Genomic DNA, 22,644 nt, shown 5'->3' with positions numbered 1-22,644 from the left:
TACAGCTGAGAATTCGTAATCTACAAGTATTTATGTACTTACATACATATAGGTAAAAGTATGAAATCAGACTTTTGCGCTTGGGTAAAGAATTTCATTGTCATTGCTTGCCTGGGCGCGACTGCTATTTATTTATTAGAAAAAACTTTTTATTCTTTTTTATTTTGTGATGTTCGTCGGAAACTGGGTTTGATCCCAGGCTCTGCGGAATGCTAGCGCGTATTGCTAACCACTACACCACAGCGGCCGTCATTCAATTTATGTAATATCTAATTCACTACAGTTCTAGATATGTGGCTACCCTACTCATAAGTTTTTAATTTTACTTAGAGCGGTGATGCTGGCCTTCAAAATGTTGTTTCACTCATTAAATTTTATGGATTATATTATAGAAGATATGCAACTGGATTGGCCACATACAGTAATTCCAGCTTTTTTAAAACATTTTTTTTTCAGAACTAACTGAATTTGAATAACGTTACTTTTCTTTGCACGTGCGTAGGCTTGCTCCCTTCAAGAAGAGGTCTCAATCATTGAGTATGATAAAATATTATAAATTTTATAAAAAATTAAAATCCAAAGTAATGAGGTTGTTCACATCTGCCTTGTTATCTGGTTAAAAATTATTATTGTGTAGAGTATTTTATTGTTGTAAACTGAGTAAAAAATATAACCACATAACCTGATAACCAGGCAAGCGTGAACTACCTCAATGATTAATTATGTTCGAACAAATAAAAAACTTAAAAAAAATTTACTGTATAGCAAATAGGTTAAATTATCAGTAGCAAACCAATTCAAACTCCTTAACTTTTCTTACAGGGCGTATATAGTTACTCAGATACTTAAAAATAACTGGCGTTGGAAGCATTCATATATTTTCATAAATTTATCGAATAACCTTTTGTACTTTTTTAGCAACATAATAAATATGAATTTATTTATGTTCGGGTTATTATTAAAATCGAATAAGCATAAATTAACAGCTTAGAAGTGATGAGAACTCAAAGGAAAATGGCTAGGGTTGTAAGTCATTATACAGAAATATTTACTTATTCATATGTATTAGAGGTTTACGCCGCCGCGGCGTTCGGCGCCTTGGGAATTTTGTACAACATTTGCATGACGTATGCACACTGAATTGCATCGTTTGAAGGAACGTATAAATAGTGCTATTTTGCAAAATAAAATTTAATATTCAAATTACATTTTTAATTTTGACTATGAACTTATTTATTTTTCCAAATAAAATATAACTTATTAAAAAAAAACAGAAAAAAGTTGTTCGTTCGAAAGCGTTTATTAAAGTTAATTTAGGGTCGAAGACTGGTAATCGGGCGATTTTTATGCGTAGTAAACAATTTTTTGCAATACCACAATAACAAAAAAGTGATTACACATCAAAAACTTTAAACGTGAATATCTTAGAAAGCAATTTTAACATTAGCGCCTTTATTGCATCTAACTCCTCAGTTATTGGAGATAAATCTAAATAAAAGTTTATTTTCTTTTGTTTTATTTTTTTAGCCCAAAATACAATAATGCAGTGGCAGTGGCAGCGACAGTTTTTCGAAATCAGCTGGTTTTTTAGAAAGTGTGGTGTCCAATTAAACGCCTCACAATACAGCAGGCAGCTAGCAGTACTGCTCAGTTTAGCCCAAATTCTAAATTCACTGGCACTGCCTTCATCGCAGCAAACTTCACGTGTTGAATTTGACATAAATGCAACGCAGATAATTTCTGTTTATGTCACTGAAGCCTAATTTTGAAATCTGAAAATCTCAGAAACCTACTGGAAATGCAACTCAACCTTGACAATGCTTAAAACGTTCACTATCAACGTTTTAATTTTAGTAATTTTTTTTTAATTTGATCGCCATATTGGAATTTGGATCGCCATTTTGAATTTAATAAAATTGACTTCAGGTTCGTAATCGGCGACCCCAAATACTCTCGAGTGCCTGGTTTCGAACAAATCCAACCATTAAAAAAAAAAAAATTGATCTCCATTTTGGATCCGCCATTTTGAATTTTGAAAAGCTTACTTCAGATTCCTAATAAGTAACCCCAGAAAGCCCCTGCTAACAAGTTACAACCCATGACAATGCGTAAATCGTTCAGTATCAATATTTTAATTTTACTAGTCTCTTTTCGAGAGCATTTTTTCGGGCACTAGTCCCATTCTAACTGCCCAAGACAGGTTTGTAATTAAGGGAATGTCTCCCAATAATACCAGAGTCATTATATGTAAAAACTACATTTTTAGTTGCACTTTAACATGTCAAGAAAATTAAAAAGAAATGAACATCATCGTTTTTATTAAAATATTCTGATGTAGCGTTTATGAATTTCCAAAAAGAGTGTTTTTATGAACTACTCTAAAATATATACATTGGTAATCGCTGCACCAATTTCTTCCAAACTTGACACAGTTGTTGGCCTTGGTACAACAATAACCCATATCCCATATAACGGTAATTTATATTAAAGCTAATTTATTCAAAAACGATGTTTGCAACAATTCTTTACCAAGAAATATCCACGATGCAAATTTACATTGTTAGATCTAATTTCCACATTTAATTTTTTTATGAGCTTTGGGAATATTTAGAAATTTATCAGCAGGGGGTCCACCGAAACTAGTCAATTTTTGAAAGGGGTCTACGAGTAAAGAAGTTTGGGAACCTCTGATCAAGATAGTACCAGGAAAAACAAACAAAATGCACACCTTCTCTTTGAATCACCTTTCGAACAAAAGAACAATCATTCAAATCGGTTTAGAAACATAGGAACACTAGGCAGGAATAGATTTGTATGGAATTTCGTTAGCGTATTAATATGTATATAGGTTCTATTCTGAATTGGTATGGCGAATGCCTAACGCTGCTGAGATGACATGACAAGATTAGTAGCCTCATGGCTCTTTACATACTGTCTTATATTCCGTTGCGCCGCCGCACAGTGGTTCCAAATCGACGAAAAGCGGAAAAAATTCAATATCTTGCAAATGGATAGTCCGATTAAGCTGAAAATTGGTACACTGAAAATTCATAAAATGTCTAAGCTAAAACTAGAAAATTTTTTATTTTTTTTTTTGATAACACAATTGATTTCATCAAGATTTTGAACTAATACGGACATTTGAAGACCTCAAACGGTACTATCCATACCTAATATAAAAATCATTAAAGATTTTAAATATTGTTCATCCAGCTAAGGAACTTATTAATCAAACTTTTATAAAAAATATTCAGAAAAACCTGCTGCCAGCAATAGTACAACTTTGGCGATTTTTCCTGCGCAGCACATATCATATAAATAAATGAATTTTATTTTTTCAGAAACCTCATTCAATTAGCTATTCAGAAAAAAAATTTTTAAAATATTTTTGTTAATTTTCATCATTTGGAATTTTTTCCGCCCAGAAACCACTGTGCGCCGCTGCAAAGCTTGTCAGCGTAAACCTCTAATATGTAACGAAATAGCTTACCAATTAAGTTAGAGCTTTTAGCGTGGTAGGAGTCTTGAAGGATCTTCCTTTCCTGTAAAAAAAAAATAAACTCCGAAACAATATTTTAGGAAGTTTAGACTGACATTTAATTGAGCCAATTACTTTTTAATTGAGATACCACTTTTTCGTGTTCGATTAGAAATGTGCCACAGATGTGGGAAGTTAGTTAAAACCTACCTCTCATTAATTTGAAAGTCAATTTCTACAAGCGCACCATTTTATGTACATTTGGAATGTAGCCAAACAACATTTCAGGAAATTATTTTTACTTTCTTCCTTTTTATTAACATTTCAATGTAATTACTTGATTAAGTGCATGCCTCAACTTAGTATAAGGCGCTAAGTAATATGTAAATTATCCTTTGAATATGTTGGGGTGAAAAATTATACTCACTTTTTAATTCAGTTTGTATTACCCAGAAAAGGTCCTGCTATTGCCAATCTATAGTAAGCTTCACTATTTATTTGAGCATTTGCTGCACAGTTGTAGACGATCAAATTTTAAGTAGCGGTATCACCTACCCGTGTTCGCAGCGTTAGGGTTAAATAAAACTGAAGAAATATTTATATCAATTAGTTAGATATTTCATTATTTATGATCAATAGCTATAAACCTTATACATAATTTGCCTAGTCGAAAAATCATTATTTTTCTATCTATATTACAGTTTCATGCAGTACAGTCACCGTGACAAAATGTCAAGCCGCCTTAAGGACACTACAAGCCTTTCAATTCTTTCGTCCAACCTGCCTTTGTAAAGAGCCTGGAATGGATCCGGATTGTAATCATTTCCGGGATTTTCTTTTCGATCATCCATGCGGATTTGTGCTTAAAAAAGGTGAGTGAAATTGCAGATTACATATATATATTTTTTAATTTTTCGTTGCTCTTGATGAGGGCTGATAAAAAGTTACATACTTATAAGGAAGAACTTTTGTTTTAGAGGATATCGCTGCTGCATAATCGCTAAAAACATCAAAAACGACATCTATAAATTCCATATACACCGTCTACAGCTTGAGAATCCTCCAACAAACTTAGCGGTTCTAGGCTGTGGACGATGTTGGCTTCGTTGGGCCCCACGTTTTACGAGAGCGTCAGTTCGTTCGTTGTTATCAAAAACCTGAAGTCATGGTTCAATAGAGTTTGCAGTTGTGCATCAGCCTTGAGTAGAAATGATAATTAAAATTTACTACAAAAATATTATTGGAAGTAACTACAAGATATTAATCGATTAAGCAGCATATTCGACTATTTTTGTTTTTAATTTTTTTGGTTCTTTATAAGTCAGGATTTTCGAGACTACTTAAGGATTCCCAGGACTATTTCGTGATTTTCGGGAATATTTCAGAATTTTTATTAAATTAATATCAATGTATTTATCGATAAATTTATCGATTCTGCAATCGTTATATCAATCGGTATTATTTTCGATATAATATTCTACATTTTTAATGATATATTTTTCGATATAAATATTTGTTGACATATTTAGCGATATTGCTATCGATATAGAAACCGATATATTTATTAACTTGAAAAACACGGAAATAGTCTCTAAATTCCACAACATCTCGAAGCAGTCTCGAAAATGTAGATAAAGTTCTAGGAAACCCAAAATTTCTAGAAACCTCGAAGTAGTCCCCAAAATTCCGAAAAGTCCCATAAATTCTATAAATACCAAAGTTGTGTCGAAAATATCAAAATAGTCCCGAGAATCCAGAAATAGTACCTACTTTAAAACTCTAAAAATATCGAAATAGTCGCAAAAATGCCGAAGGAGCCCCAAAAATACCACGATAGTTGCAAAAATCTCGATATAGTTTCGAAAATCCTAAACATCCAGAAGCAATCTCGAAAACCCAGAAATAGTCCCGAAAATCTTGAAATAGGATCGAAAATACCAAAATTCTGTATTTTGTATTTAATCAAGTCATAAGTACAAAGTTGTTTTGTATCCATGTATTTAGTAAAGACAAAGTATCAAGTTCACAATTTTGTTCATAAATGACAAAAACGTCAGCTTATGAGATATGCTTCAGTCTTGGACAAGCTCTACAACAACTGGTGCCAAACTTACTAATTGTCTACTGCGTCCTGGGCCTTATAGTATAGTTCGGAGTTCCACCATGCTTATGATCCATGGCAGTTATGCACTATATTAGTTTCTAGTAGTTATTATGCCAGTTTCTTTACATAAGTAGATGTACATACTTATGCATATTTCGTTCAAATGGAGCGCCTTCTATGCAAATACATACCATAGTGTAAACCTTCCCCATTGCCTCTTGTTCTCGCCGTGCTAGAAATTATACATTTATCCTTTTAATAAATATCCGATTAATTTAAATGAAGATGCTTAAATGCAATTAATTCGACGGCTCATTACCTTCGCCCTAACGCGCACGCTTACAATCATACAATCACACTCCATCGCATATACATAGGTACATATACACACAAACAAGTACGCACTCACACGCCACCAGTGTGCTTGAGTAGCCGAGCAGGGTGTAATAAATTTCGCAAGCAACTCCTTGCTGCCATCTCCTAACAACTAACAACAATACCCGACAGGAAGGCTAAGGAGCAACAACAACACAACAATGATGCATTAAAGGTGGCATCAAAACCATATTGCGGCTTAAGAGGACATTTGTACGCGTATGTGTATCTGCGAAAGTTGCGAAGATTTATTGTTATTACAAAATTAAGTAGCGCACTTCAATCATGCGGTGAATTACGCAGCAACAAATTGTAATTTATAAAGTGGAAACTCCTGAGGATTCGCCACTTTGCCGCAATGAGCTGCAACTAGACACTTAAGCGAAGCTGGAAGAATAAGATTGGCAGCACCGCCACACATGCACTACACACATACTTACACTGTACATAATCACACCATGCAGAAAATCTGACTAGCTTAAAACTAGCGTAGAACTAGACCTTTTGCCGACAATACTAGTTCTAGCTCAATACCCAAGCGATGCTTTCAACTGTCCAGTTTTGCACGGCGATGCTATTGCCGGTGGAAATTTTCGCCCAGTGCAATTACTATGCAATTAGTTTTTAGCCGGTTCCGTTTTGGACATTTGAAATTGGCAAATTCAACGGAAATCGCATACTGAAATGGAGCAACAGAAATTTTTGGGACGGAAACAAGTGCTTCTTGAATGTATGTTTTTAATTAAACAAAAACTTGCTAATAAAAGGCTACAGGGTAACATTTACAAAAAGACCAAGCAATAATGAAAGTAAAGGTGACTACGTACAGATATAAAGAAAAGAATAAAGGCAAATGTAAAAATAAAACAAAAACAAAGATGCTTAAAGATAAAGGCAAAAAGGACGCCTAAAGTAAATATAAACACTTTACTTATATATGGGCAAAGGTGAAGGGGAATATGTAGATGAAGAAAATGAGAAACATGTAATGAAAAAGATGAGGATGCGGATACTGATAAAAGTAAAGATGAAGATATAGGAAGAAAGATTAAAATAGATTTAATTATGGAGAAAATGATATACTAGATGGAGACACAGACTCAATCTGGTAACTATTTTGGGATTTTAGAAACTTTCGTAATTCTCGGGACTTATCGATCTCATAATCGATATTTTTATCGGTTTTGTTATCGATTTTGCTATCGGATATTTATCGATTTTATTATTGATTATCTATCGAATTTGTTATCGATTTCCTAATCGACTTCGATATCCATTTTCTAATCGTCTTTTCTACAAGTATTATTATCGATTTTGTTATCGAAACCTTTGTCGAATTTGTCATCGACTTTGTTATCGATATTTTACCTATTTTTTGTCGACTATTTATCGATTTTGTTATCGATTATTTATCGATTTTGTTATCGATATTTTATAGATTTTGTTATCGATTATTTATCGATTATTTTTATCGATTTTGTTAACAATTATTGATAGATTTTGTTACCGATTTTGTTACCGATATTTTTATCGATACTTTTTTCGATTTTCTAATTGACTTTTCTACCAATATTATTATCGATTTTGCTATCGAAATATTTATCGAATTTGTCATCGATTTTGTCATTGATATTTTTATCGGTTTTGGTATCGATATTTTGTTGCGTGTTACTATCGATTTTGTTATCGATAGAGTATAAAGATACAAATTAAGGTAAAGGGAAGCGAACAGGAGTAGAGGTAGGGGTCTAGATAGAAAAAAGACCAAAAATATAACCTTAAGCAAAAGCAGATGTATGTATGTATGCATATGTATGTATATTGGTTATGAGACAAAATAGATATGTAACATAAGTGTCACTTCTCCAGTGTGGACTAGGCGCACTTACCTTTTTTATAAGAAACCGTTTTTAAGATTAGATTTTCGGATATTTTTTTCGCTTTTTCTTTTCTGTTACAGATTCCATTTTCGTTGCATATTTTGTTAAAAAAACAAATATTATTGTATGCTGCACGCAACAATTTAAATTCATTAAATTTGAAAACTCACAGCTGCCTCCACCGCGATTTGAACTCGCGACAAACGATGCTTGAGTCGCATACACCGCAAGTTTCACGGCTCTGTAGCCGTTTTGCACTAGTTCAGAGATAGTTCTGAAATATTTAGTTCGGATCTAGCGCTTTGCCAGACTATCTCTAATTCTTTCTGCAGGATAAACACGCACACACACACACACACACATGCACCAATATACAGTTTTGTGCGTCAAGTGTGAGGAAGCCACGGAAATTGAGTAAAGTGCACCTGAAGATAATTCAGCTTTCTTCAATATTTTTTTTTTTACTTCAAGCGCAATATGTCTGTTGCATATTTACCGGCGCATATTTTAACGTCTGTATGCGTGTGTGTGTGTGCGCGCGCTCGGCGAAATAAAGTTGGGTTTAAAATTGCAATAATGCTTGATATATAAGACAGACAAATCACTTTTGTCTCGCGCACATCTATGTTAATATCTACATACGTACGCATGAGGGTAGTCAATAAATGTGTGCGTGTGTGTGTGGGTGAGTGCGCCCCTAGCACCTGCAACGTGACAATGCGCCCATTTATAGTGTCTTTCGTGATTGCAGCAAAATCAGTTGAATAAAGTAGCACCCGTGCAATGTCACTTTGTGAAGAATTCCTCAACGTTTTTGCTATTCTCTCTTGAGCATCCTATAGGCTACCAGATACTCAACAGCCACACATATGCGCAAGGATAGTGTTGTTAGTAATGGCAACGGCAACGGCATCATGTCCTGAGGTAACCAGCTATATACATATGTATGTAGCTTGTGGCAACTACATAAGAAAATGCATATGAATGTATGTGTAGAATATTAGGCATATGGATTTTTCAACCGACTTCGACTGAATATTTTTGAAGTGAATCTTCTTTGCGCTCGGTTGGGTGTAAATGCAAACATCGATGTAGCAAAAAAGGGACAAAATCATTGGGCTCAAATTCCAAACTCCAATGAAACGAAATGGCTATCGAAGAAAGGAAGCGATGGCGATTAAAATGGAGATTAAAATGAATATGTTTTAAGATTGCGGTCGAGATTGAGATTGAGATTATGATTAAAATTAAGATTAAGATTATGATTAAGACTATCATTAGGATTTAGACTAGAATAAGATTCAGGTTAAGATTAAAAGATATATTATGTTTAAGATTAGGATTATGATTAAGATTAAGATTAAATCTAAGATTAAGATTGGGATTAAGATTAAGAATCAGTTTAAGAATAAAACTAGGATGAAGATTAAGACTAGGATTAAGATTCGGATCATGATTAAGATTAAGATTGAGATTAAAGTTAATACTAAGATTTAGATTAAGATTAAGTTTGAGATGGAGATTTAGATTAAGAATAAGGCTATTGAGAATAAGATTAAGACTAAACTAAGGCAAAGATTAGGATTAAGACTATAATTAAGATTAAGATTAGAATATGTTTGAGATTCATTTTAGTCATATGTATATGTATACACAACCTGTTTTTTATGTTTGCTTGTTTCGACTAAAGGAAAAAGAGTTTCGGAAAGGTGGTCACATACTAATGTGTTTTTTTGCTTAAAAATTACTTAACCGCCATTTTGAATTTTGAAAATCTGACATCAGATTCGTAATCAGCAACCCCAGGAACCCACTGGAAACGTGTTTTAACCCTTGACAATGTTTAAAACGTTCTCTATCAACGTTTTAACATGTCAAGAAAATAAAAAAATTGATAACATCAGCGTTTTTATAAAAAACCGACCAGGCCGACCTCTAAGAAAACTTTTGTTTCAAAATAAAAAAACACGCTCCTCTTTTTTTATCACAAATAACAATAATTTGAGGTAGCGTTTATGAATTTCCAAAAAAAAAAATGTTTAACCACTCTATAACCACATATGTACATTAGACTGCATCACCAAAAAAAGTTGAGGATTTTCCGCCGGGATTACAAAATTTATTATTTTTTAAGACGTCCACCAAAATATTTCGTAAAAATATTAAGATTTAAGTGAGCTGGACCGATTTGAAAATACCCCAAAAAAGAAGTTTTTTATGAATAAAAATAGTTTCTTAAAGAACTTTTTGAAAAAAGTCCCCTCAGTCCCCCTTAAGCTTAAAAAATCGGCATAAAAATATTTAAAAATCTTTTCAACGGAAGCGTAAGAATGAAATTTTTGATGCTGTTTTTTACTTTTTTCAAAGATTAGTTTACGAAAAACTTGAATAACTGGGCCAAAAATGTTCTGATTTAGATTTATGGGATCTCAGTAGAAAGGTATTTTCACACTGTTTTTATTTCTGGCCAAAAAACGTCATTCGTGTCCCATCTTTTTTCTTCGAGTACCAGCAAATCTTAATTCAACTTTGAATGACGTTCGTTTCTCCTACCTTTCTCTTCCATCCTTTGAATGAGTTTATTAGCAATGAAATAAAAAGGGTGAGAAAATACCTTTCCAATGACACCTCTCAAGTCTAAATCGGAAGAGTTTAGGTTCAGTTATTCAAGTTTTTCTTATACCAATCTTTGAAAAAAGTTAAAAAACAGCATCAAAAATCTCATCATTACGATTCCGTTCAAAATTTTTTTTAATTTTTTTTTTAATATTTTTATGCAAATATTTTGAGCTTAAACCGTTTTGTCATTTGAGGGGATTTTTTCAAAAAAGATCTTTAAGAAACTATTTTTATTCGAAAAAAAATCCATTTTTGGAGGTATTTTCAAATCGGTCCAGCTCACTTAAATCTTAATATTTTTCCAAAATATTTTGGTGGACGTCTTAAAATATAATAGATTTTATAATTCCAGTGGAAAAATAGTACCGATTTTTTTTTTTTTGTATGGGGAGCGATGCAGTCTAATGTACATATATGGAAAAATCCAAGTCAACGGAGTAGAAAAATTTAAAAACCTACTCCTGATGGCAGAAAAAAAGTCATATGCGTAATGTACATATGAAACATAATTCGAACAATAGCTTGGCATATTGAAAGGCGGAAATGCTGGCGAAGAGTCGCAAGACAACCAGACTGCCTCGGTATCCGAGTACAAGAGTATCTTTGTGAGAAAATCGGCTCGTAAGCTTATATAGAATGGCAGTAAACTATTTCTCTAAATGCGCCTTTAAATATACAAACATACATTCACTTGACTTGAATAAGTAGTTTCTGGTTATCGTCGATAGGTATTTGTAGAATTTTGTCACATTCTTCACGTTTTAGAAGTGAAATTTTAGCAAAACTGTATTCATATGCAGGCGAAAGAAAATATGTGTGCAACCCAATCACAATTTCCATTGTCGTATTAGGCATCAATAAAAACAATCTGGTTACTCTATCCAATAGCATGATGCTCTTTGTTTTAGTTTCGCAGGGTTCCAGAAACTACACACTAAACGTTAGAAGAAAGGTACTTATACTTAAATGCAACACTGAAAAAAATCTTAGGTGCACCTCAAAATACGAACTCCTTTCAGAAAATTAACAAACAAATTATTAGATTATTGCGAGGAATTTTACACGTATCTACCGTGTTTTTATGAGGAAGGAAAGGTATATTCAAACCCGGGGCTTTTGTTTTCGTGGGAGAACAAGATCTGCATTAACAGGTTGACGTTTATACTGCCTGTCGAGCGAAAGGTTGGCAGCTGAGAAATAAAAGTTATTATGATTCCTACTCACCATCCTCAAACAGCTACCGTGCTAAGCTCGGTCAAAACCGAGATTCACAGGAACACCCATATCCTCCATATAAGGGGAGATGGCATCAAGGATTCCCTACCTAGCCAAATCAGCAGCCAAGCCGTGACTATTCCCTACAATTCAAATAAGCGTGATTTAAAAGTAAAGCAAGGAGAGAGATAGAATTCGGAATTCGACTATCAGTTTCAATTGCACCATAAACGATCCCAGAGCTTTGCCGTCAGAGTTAAAATTTAGCTTTCCAATCGTGGCTACACTAGCTGGTACTCAGCCAGCTAACTTCTCTCTTTTAATGTACTTACCTGCCTTTGGAAAATTCTGAAGAAATCCCGAAGCTTAAGCTTGATATTAACGGAGAGTTCCTGACAGAATACACTCCCTCCAACTCTACCATCCAACTTCGATCCATCAATATATATGTTTACTGGACCTCTGCTGATCTTCCATTCACCCCAGTGGGATGTGTGTCTAAAAAAGTATACGGCTTAAAAAATACACCAAATAGACATAGATTTATGGTGGAACGGTCAGCACCAACCTTACCCTCAATGCCCATGAGTGGGCATGAGAGAATGCTCCCAGGCGCAGAAACTATGGTCGCACTGCTTTGAGCAGACATAAATCAACAAAAGCTGGTAGCCCTTTTCCAGTAATTAGTCCAAAAGTAGAGTCAGGGCTGTACCAATTGCTGGTATAGGGCCGAATTTCACACTGTTTAGAATTTGCAAAGAAATTAGCATCGAGGCTTTTTTTTCTATGAAGTACAGGGAACAAGATTTCCCTTAATAACTCGCATAAGTCACAGAGATACATGGGAGATTTCACGTTTCCGAAAATTTCCAACTTGATTAGAGTTTGTATTTCCATATGCTGGAATTATAGTTACCAAGTCTGAACACATAAACTTCCTAAACAGAACAAATCTTTCCTAGCAGTTTTACGGTAGAATATTCTGCGAATTCCTGCGAAAGAACTCTGAGTTCGTCCTTTTAAATGCTCTTAGAGGCCTAAGAGAATAATGTTGGTACGAAAATAAGTGAGTATCAACAGCCGTTGAATCGGAAATATGGTATATTAGAGAAGAAAAGGCCGGGATAAGGTCAAAGGACCACATTTCTGACCGCAGTTAGAAACGTTGGGTCTTTGCCCCTGTAACAAATACCTATGTTCTTACTTAGAATTAATTCTCCCATAGAAATAATAACTCACTTTTTATGTTCCGAGCTACACCAGAACGAATGTCGTGAGTTCGCGTCAGCGCAAATTTTTACCCCAGCCTTTCGACACTTTTTCCCGAACTACGGCCTCCCGGAGCAGAAGTTTGTCTAGGTTGTTCCGCCTCGTTGTCTATATCAGCCAGAACTCGCCAGTGCCGCATATATTGCTTAAGCTTGGGAAAATAAATACTTCCACTTCATTTCTGACGGACAAGCGGGATTCTTAAACCTGTTTTTGATTCATCAATATGTACGGTGGCGGGAAAGCAAATAGTGAGAGAAATTATAACAAATTTGGTTCTTTCTCTTTTGTTTGTTTAATGTTTATATTCTTATATGGTAGTATAGCGCACTATCGAAAAAAAAATCGTAAGTCCGGATCTCGATCTTTGCGCAAAAATTGCGAAAATTTGACAGGGACCTAGAAAAAAGGTTATGCTCGGAGCTAAATTGTTGTTATCGTAGATTCCCAGGTAGAACGCTTAAAAACCCAAACCTGAATGATAACAAAACCTTTGAGATTGAGAACAAAACTATAGAGAACGTTCTCAACGGGAATTATATAAGAAAAAAAACCCTGTGGAACGTACACAAAAATAACAGGTGCGTACATTTCCAAGGGAACAAAATGAGAACAATAGCCTCCGGAACGCTCTGCCAAAGTACAACAGAGAAAAAGATTTTTTATAGCGTTCTATTAGTTTTACATACTAAAATTACTCAAAAAGAACTGAATGATAATTATACAAAGTAAGTCGGGGAAAGTTTAAGACACAATTTTTTTTTTGCACAGAAAATTAAAAATTGTTGTATAAATGGGCAGTACACCCTAATTATAACTGACGTGGAAGTTGAAATGATTCAGCTTACCCCTGGCTTAGATTTAACAATCATCGTTCTCACTGAAACGATTTTTCATACCTAACACGCATTCTTAACGGTAAGTTCTCAAAACTTTAATTCTCGTTTTTTTCTTTAGCATAACGTTCCGCAGACTTTCGTTCTCATTTTGTTCTTACTGGAAACTCCTCTCAATACTTTTTTCTACTTCTCAGTCCCTGCAAGTAGAAAAAGTTTCATCTAAATTTAAAACTTTTTAATCAGAATTTCCATAAAAAAAAATTTGGGTGCAGTGAATCATCAACGATAAGTTGAAGCTACTTCAAACTTGCACTTTGTTGCACTAAAATTTAGTGGGCTAAAAATCTGCGTACTAAAAGTTTTTCTGCAAAATTTTGATTGAAAAGTGAGTAAAGCTTCGATGAAACCGAATTTTCTCAATTTTCGGACAAAGCTTAATATTCAGACTGACATGGTTTTTGCTAGATATTTAGTGTGCTATACTTTCGTAATAAAGCATAAAAAGCATTTGTTCGCTTGGCACCCCATATCGCCCTGATTTCAAGATGCGATTACTGCTCAGCCACGGTTAATGGATCAGGACTACACTAGCGCAAGGTTGATATAAAAGATTTGCCGAATTTTATTTATGACTTACAACTCCACATACATATGTACCTAGAATAGAAAAAAATGGACAGATATTTCCTTTCTAACTCTTTTTAAAGTGGCTTCGTTTCACGCAATTTTATATTACGAGTATAAGGTCAGTACTTAGTTTCCCTAAGAATTTAAACATATTTATATACTTACATGCATTTACGAAGGTTTGTAGATATGTATGGATGTGTGCCCGTGCATATGTATGTAAGCGTGTATGTGTGTAGAAGAACGAGAGTAGAACTCAAGCACCTTAAAGTAATTTCCAAGTAATGGCACTTTAGCTTCGCCGACATTGTGCTTGCAACAGACTGCACACATGTCTGGCTATAAAATACCAATTTTCTTCAGCAACCAACTCGAAGCTGAAAGCGAATGTGTGAGGTTGAATGTGTGGTTTATATAGAAAATAAAATTACCAAAGGACATTCTGGTTTACTATACATATGTATGCATTAAAGGGCAATCTACATATGTACGTGTTATATGTATAGCATAGCATGTTCATATGTATTGGAATTGATGTATGCATAAATGATTTTAAAATGTTCTACACACACTTTATATTCATCTTTAATTCAATTTAAGTTTTAAAATATATGTACATATATAAAAGCATTATATACCTTTATGTATGTGCGATGGGTTTTTTGCATCTTGAGTACTTTTATACAAGTACTATATCTAAGCTTCCGTTTTTTGCCAATTACAGCCGAAAAGGATCCATATCCCATAGATGCATTGCCAACGTGCAATCACGCACTATCTGTGTGCCAGCAGGAGCGTAAATGCCTGAAGCTTTTCGAGGATTTCAAAGCGCATTGTAAAGTGAGAGACAATAAGTGCAAAATGGAAAACAGGTAATTGAATTAAAATCGAACGATTGCCTGAAGAGTTATTTAGTATTAATTGTGAACGTTAAATAAAAGGAAGAAACAATTTTATTTTAATTTAAAGGAGATGACATGAGAAAGTAGTTAGTTAGTAAATTTTCCCTTAAGGTTGAAATCAAATTGTGCTTGTATGCGTGTGTGGCTTTCAATTATTTCCCAGATACAAAAGATTTGGTTAATTTGGGTTAATATCCTACTTAGCCATTTGCTATCCCTACTGAAATCGAGGAGATCCAACGTCCACTATCCTGCCCAGACTGTTGAAGAAGCATGAACCCAGGTGCTTGAGGCGCTTCCAATGTAGGCCCGAACATTGGCACAGAAAGTTGTCAATTAATTATTTGTCATTCTCATGGCGGAAGCTTCTGGCTTCAAGCCCCTTGGGTCGCACTTTCTCCAAATTCCCAAGGAGCCTAATGGTCGTTAAGGAGCATTGTCTTATTAAAAGCCTTAATTACCGTCGTTCTGTTGAAAATCCTATATAAGTGAAGATCTGCGCTATTCACTTTAATTTTAGCAGAGCGGCATAAAAAACTCTTTCATTGGCATACAATCTCTTTTCGGGCTTCCAAGCTCTGGCGATAGATCTGGTGGATGCCTGAATCCTACAAACATTACACTTCCATAGCCATAAGCAATTGGTCACGGTGTGAATGACTTTGTCCTCCAGGGTGCTTCACTCTATCCTTATCCGATTTTATCAGACAAAAGCTTTCAAGAGCTTCTATGCCAGGGAAATAGAAAACTCCGATTAGTTCATACAGTCAGTTCATGGAAAGCAAGGGGTTCTCTTCGGGTACATCGCTTTTCTACTTTCTACAAAAAAAAATGTATTTTCACCTATTAAGTGTTTGTAGAGTAAAATACTGCTAGGTATCTGGTCAGTGGACCAGCTATTGGGATGAACAACGAACCATTTTTTTGTAATATAAGTTGCTCAGTTCAAGAATATAATTATTATATTTAAAAACATACGTTTGCATGTACATTAGGGTGCCTCACACTCCATAGAAAAAAAATTGTATTTCTTTAGAATTATGAAATCTATCATATTTTGCAACTTCCGCCAAAATATCTCAGAAAAAATATTAAGATTTACTTGGGGTGGAAGGTTTTGAAATTTCCTCTAAAATCGAGTTTTTTATTCTGCAAAAAAACGAAGCCTAAAAATATCTACCGAATAACTGTAAGCAAAATGTATACACACTTTTTTATAGGGGTTTTTTAATATTAAAATATCTTTGCGAAAGTGTTAAAAATTAATACAATATATTATTTCGGCGGGAAACGCGCAACTTTTTTGGTGGTGACGTGCCTTAATGTACATACATATTTATGCCTTGTATAAGTGACCAAAAATAGTTGTGGATTATGCTAATTAACACTAATTATTAAACAAAACTTCTTTGTATTCGTATTTTCCTTGCCACCTTGCATTTACCTACGAAATTAACCCATCGAAAGAAATGTCCTGGTTCAACTTTTATGCCACTGCTAGCCAGATAACAATTGTCAACTCATACAAAGTGTTCATTGTATTTTGCCAGCAGTGGTAACTTAATTAAGTCTATTGCCATTCTATGTCAACCAGCCGCAGTTAATTAGCTTTCTGTACTACTGATTTTCCTACTTTTCTTTTGCCGCCAACACCACTACGTATTCCCAACGCAACAGGTCGCTGCACCAGCCAACAACTATTAAAATCAATTATTATCATCGATAATGAATTTTACATAATTAATAGTCAAAGTGGCAGCATTATGTAGCAGCCGTAGCTGCTGTGGGGGAGCCACTGGAATTCTGGTTAACACGCCAGTGCTAGTGGAACTTCTAGCAACCACAAGAGTGGGTTGTAACCACAATAGCTATATTTCATATTCAATACTGCTCTTTCGTTCCACTTATGGCAGCACACCAGCGCTAACGGGATCTGAGCAGAATGAAAATAAACTTTTCCATTTCATAACTCTAAGTTCACTTGCACTTTGTACGAAAGCTGCTATACATACTACATACATACATATGTATGTATATAAGGTCAGAACATTTGCATAACTATGTTACCCTTTCGGTAGGGATTTTCATACAATGCGGGTAGGTAAGCTTACGAGTATTGTTGGAGGCCAGCGAAGGTAACTGAATAACTTACTGTATATGGGCAATTCTCAATTAGTCCGAACTAAAATATTGTCACCTGGGAAAAAAACTTTTAGTTCTGAATGCGGTTACATATTTTGAAATAAGGTCTTTCGATCGGTGTTATCAGTTTTTAGATATCTAAATTTTTTCGAAAATTCAGTAAAAATTTAGTTAGTAATCCAGTCATATTAAACTAATCAATATCTTAAAATTGGCATTCTCAATTTTTTCATACCTTTTTTAGTTTCCGAGATATTGAGTAAAAAGTGTCGTTAATTTAGTAGAAATTTTGATCACACTTTGTCGTACTTCATAAAAAGTGGCTGCCAAATTGTGGACAAATGACGCTTACGACAAAATTTTACCCAAAAGAATCCTTTATAAACTAACAACTAATTAACAATAAACATTAAAAATTAAATAATTTAAGAATTTTGTGAACTGGTAACATTTTCAGAGACTTTGGAGAAAATCTATTCTCGCGTTTTTGAGAAATTGCATTCCAAACTTCAATCTCGATTTCCCAAAACCTTCCGAAATTAACATACGACAATCTATTACCCAGGCGACGATATGTAGATGAAGAAAATGATAAACATAAAAGTAAAAACGAAGATAAATATAAAGAAAAAGATGAGGAAGTGGATACCGATAAAAGTAAAGATGAAGACAGATATTTTTTATCGATTTTTTATTGGTTTCGTCATTGATATTGTCATGGATTTTGTTATCGATATTTTTATCGAATTTCTATCGATATTTGTATCGATTTAGTTTTCGATTATTTATTGATTTTGTTATCGATTGTTCTATAGATATTTTTATCGATTTTGTTAACGATATTTTTATTACTTTTGCTATCGATATTTTTATCGATTATGTTATCAGTAACCTTATCGATTTTGCTATCGAAATTTTTATCGGTTTTGTTGTCGATATTTTGTTGGGTTTACTATCGATTTTGTAATCGATAAAGTATAAAGATGAAGATAAAGGGAAGCAGTATAACATAAATGTAATTAGAACGAACAGAAGTAGAGTTAGGGGTCTAGATGGAAAAAAGAAAATATAACCTTAAGCAAAAACAGATGTACACATGTATTATGTACATATATTGGTTATGAGACAAAATAGATAAGTAACGTAAGTTTCACTTCTCCAGTGTGGCCCAGGCGCACTTACTTTTTTTTTTAAATTCTGACACTCGCGGGTTTTATAGTATACTGTAGCTGGTGCATACCAGTGTACTGCACAAGTCGATTCATTTACGTTTTCAATGTACTTGAAAGAAAAATACAAGCGCAAGTATGATTCACACAAGCCAATTTAACTCATAGCTAGAACGCAAATGAATACGGTAGTAGCTTGAATCGAACAAGTTTGAATACAACAGCGCCAATTGTAAATACATAAATAAGTACATACATATTGCAAACCGTCAATCAGCTTTTTATGTGTTAGTGTGTTTTTGTTTCGCAAATAAATACTGAGTTCGATATGTTTGAAGTAAATCACGTATGAGTTGAAAATGAGGTGTCAAATGAAAGAGCTCGGGCTGTAGATGCTTGGACTTACCATTGATTTTTGGCAGTTTATGTTCGGAAATTTTTTTTATATGAAAAAAATGCAAAGCACCGTCAATAAAAAAAAAATGTCAAAAAGCAACGTTTGTTCCAAGATACTTAAGTTTGCAATTTGCTAGATAAAATTTGATGGGCTACAAAACTGAATACAAAATTTTGTCTAAAGATTTTGATCAAGAAGTTAGAAATTTTTCTTAAACTTTGCAGATTTTTCATAATTTTTGCGCAAAGTTTGAAATTTTGATTTTTACCGTGTTTTTTAAGTAAATGAGCTATATTTCCACAAAATAAATAATAAACATTAAATTAACTAAAGAAAAATAGCCAAAACTTACAAAAATGTCGCGTCCCTGTTTTTATTTGGTTCATTGTATATGTATCTCGGTAACCGATTTATCAATTTGTACCAAACTCAGTACAATCATTGACCTTGGAATAAAAACGCTATATTTTGAAAAATATCGAAATCAGACTAAAATTACGCCCTCTTTTGATTTAAAAAACAACAAAAAAAACGCGTTGCTTTGAAATGTTGTATTCAAGCAGCTAAAGGAACGTATACTAAAAATTTCAGACATGTGCTCACGATGTAAAAAAAAAATAATTTTTTTCACAAAAAAATTCGAAGTTTGTGAGAATTGCCCATATGCATATACATATGTACGTAAATACATAAAGTTATAAAAATAAGCAATAGATACTCGTAAGAGCACATGTATGTACATATATTTGTGTGCTTTTCCTAACTTGCACCAGACTTGCCTCAAGCACAAGTTCTTGTATACATTTCTAATTGAAATTTGATTGGGAAGAGAGCCGGCAAACGACAAACCACAACCTCTTGGCGATTTCGTCGCATTGTGTGCAAAAAGTAGTTGAAAAGGCAAAAGAAAAACTGCAAAACACATTTGGCTCCGACAGTATGTAATGGCTATGAATAGAGAATGTTGTTTGTAGGGATAATTGAAGCAGCGGGTGAGACACACAATACAGTTAAGCGTAAGTCGTTATGAAAGTTTTAATGCGCCTGGCTACGAGCGACTCTCTCTCGCTTTATTGTAGTAACTTGAGCTGGAGTGCATTAAATTTGAATAGTTGGACAAATTGGTGCTATGAAAATGTTTACCACTACACAGTGGATGTGTATGTGCATTAGATGGGGTCGCAAACGCTTTTAACTAACATACCTCCCACCCATTTTGTTCAAAATTTACTTGGCAAGGACGTTGGTGCAATGGAAATTTTCATCCTTGATATGCCCTGAGAACAAACCAGAATCGAACGATATTCACAACTTTTTTACTTGTAATCAGATTTAAATGTGTGGCACATATATCGGAAAAAAAATATATTTATTTACTATGTACCTCTTCAAAATAATATTGACACACACTTTTTTTCTTTGAGCTGTAAACTCCATTAACTGAAAAATTCATTTACAATTATGTACATAAAACGCCTTAAACTCGAACCCTAAATTAAAAAATTATGAATAAAAGTCGATTTTGAATATTTTTAGGCAGTGTTGGCAAATCGCTTATCTGATTAACGATTAAAATGTTAATCGCGACTAACCATTAAAATAAATTAATTGTAGTCATCTGTATGATTAATGATAAATTTTTTTTTTTAATCGTTAATCGTCGGTTGTGATTACGATTAAGTGGTCTAGTTTGTCCGCATTTTAAATCAAACACCATTTACGGTTATTATTTCGTGTTTAACGCTTATAAAAACACACACTTATATAAACAAATAATAATTATAAAAATATGTATAACATAAACTGGGAAGTTTTACAACCCATCGCAAATGTGCAGACAGACATTAAAGCCTAGTTTGCATAACGACTGTTCACAAACAAAATATACACCACTTAGATTGATGAGCGAAACCGACGTAGGCATACCCGATTAACTGACCTTGTGTGCAAATGACAATTCCAGCTTAAATTAATTAATCACCAAATCTACTTAATCAAATTAAGGGTAAATGATTAAAAATTAATTTTTCTTTAATACGGTTACGTTTAACTGTTTAATCAGATTAAATTAATTCATGATTAACTGTAATTGGATTGAGTTTAATCAAATTAACTAATTGTTTAAAAAATCAATCGATTAGTGCCAACACTACTTTTAGGACGTCTCAAATGCAGCCACTTTTATAGCGCATACCAAAAAGGTTTTTTCTTTTGTATGTCTACCGACCCCGGCTAATGTACAAGTAAATGTGTATTCTTTATAAGTGCTTATGTTAAATAAAGCGTAGTTCTATATGGCCTATAGAGTGAAAAAATGATTTCAATCTAAAAACTTATGTCAATTAAAACGTAAGGACAACACATGTACAAAAAAAAAAAGTTCAATAACTGACAAAAGTTAATTGATTAATTACAGCTTCTACGTTGAAGTGTTTTTATCTTTATTCTTTTCATAAACTTCAACCGTATTGTTGAATTATAAGACTACTCGATTTTGGGCTTTTACGGCAATACAACCGTAGGTAATTTCTGAAAATGAGCCTAATAAGACCAAAAACGGGGCTTTTCAAAAAGGTTTCGACTCTAGCACCACCTATCTGGTACAATTGTAACCCATTTGCATTCAAGTGATACCAAAAATGCCAAAAAAAATAGCCAAAATAATTAAGGACGGGGCAGTAAGAATCGCGTGAGATTGTACTGTCCTAGTTTTAATCCAACTTTCCTTGAGCTGACTTGTCGCCCATCTGTTCAAAATATTTTCGGTAGTAAATTTTCTTAAGCCTCTTCAGTTTGATACGTATACTACAATATAAAATTTATCTTATTAAATAAATGAAATTAAAATTTTCAAACATTTGGAAACCTTCTACAAAAATATTTTCGGCAGTAAATTTTCCTAAGCCTCTTCAGTTTGATACGTATACTACAATAAAAAATGTATCTTATCATTAAATGAAATTAAAATTTTCAAACATTTGGAAACCTTCTACAAAAATATTTGCGGCTTTAAGTTTGCTTAAACCTCTTTTCCTTAACAGCAATATTGAAACAATTGCTTTATTTTATCAATTTATTTCAACTTCGATTTTCAAACAGGTGGCAACTCTTAATTTTTTCTTTCTACATTTTAAGTAAGACCCCTAGAAATACGTCGGTGAAAACTTCATTCAATTCCATTATTATTATTATTACTCGAGTGATACGCGTAAAAGCTTGACTTGGCTTCTGTTACTCTAAAAAAACCCCCACATTAATTTTTCTTTAATATCTATTATATACAGCCAATTTACAATTTTATTATCCTTTACTAGATTATAAATATGAAAGTTTATGTTCATACAAATAGATGAGCCGAAAATAATGTTACTCATACGCCATGTATGCCCGAATATTGTCAAATTAATAAGAAAATAAATAACATTTGTTTGCCCAAAAGTGATTGGTCGTACCGTAGTATTATTTAATGTAATTATTTCTCTACAAAATAATGTTTCTACAATCTGATACGATGTACAAGAAACTAACTTTTATACATATCTATGGGCACATCCATAATTTCGTACTCAAACTGAATGAAAGGCTTAGCGCCAGTTTTTCAGTGCCAGTTCAAACTTAGGCGTTTAAA

At 33.6% G+C, this 22,644-nt stretch overlaps 1 protein-coding gene across 1 annotated transcript in view; it reads left to right on the top strand.

The window, feature by feature from the left end:
- Positions 1–22,644, top strand: part of LOC118737764 — a 188,302-nt gene that overhangs the window by 97,179 nt on the left and 68,479 nt on the right. Inside the window, exons 3-4 of the mRNA XM_036468510.1 lie at positions 4,180–4,350; positions 15,131–15,278. Of these exons, the coding sequence (XP_036324403.1) occupies positions 4,180–4,350; positions 15,131–15,278 (319 nt within the window). The remainder of the gene's footprint in view (positions 1–4,179; positions 4,351–15,130; positions 15,279–22,644) is intronic.

Source organism: Rhagoletis pomonella, unplaced genomic scaffold, assembly GCF_013731165.1.
Source record: "Rhagoletis pomonella isolate Grant_MI unplaced genomic scaffold, Rhpom_1.0 Rhpom_scaffold_00004, whole genome shotgun sequence".
In the NCBI taxonomy this organism is placed as follows: Eukaryota; Metazoa; Arthropoda; class Insecta; order Diptera; family Tephritidae; genus Rhagoletis; species Rhagoletis pomonella.
This window is presented reverse-complemented; position numbering and strand designations above follow the sequence as displayed.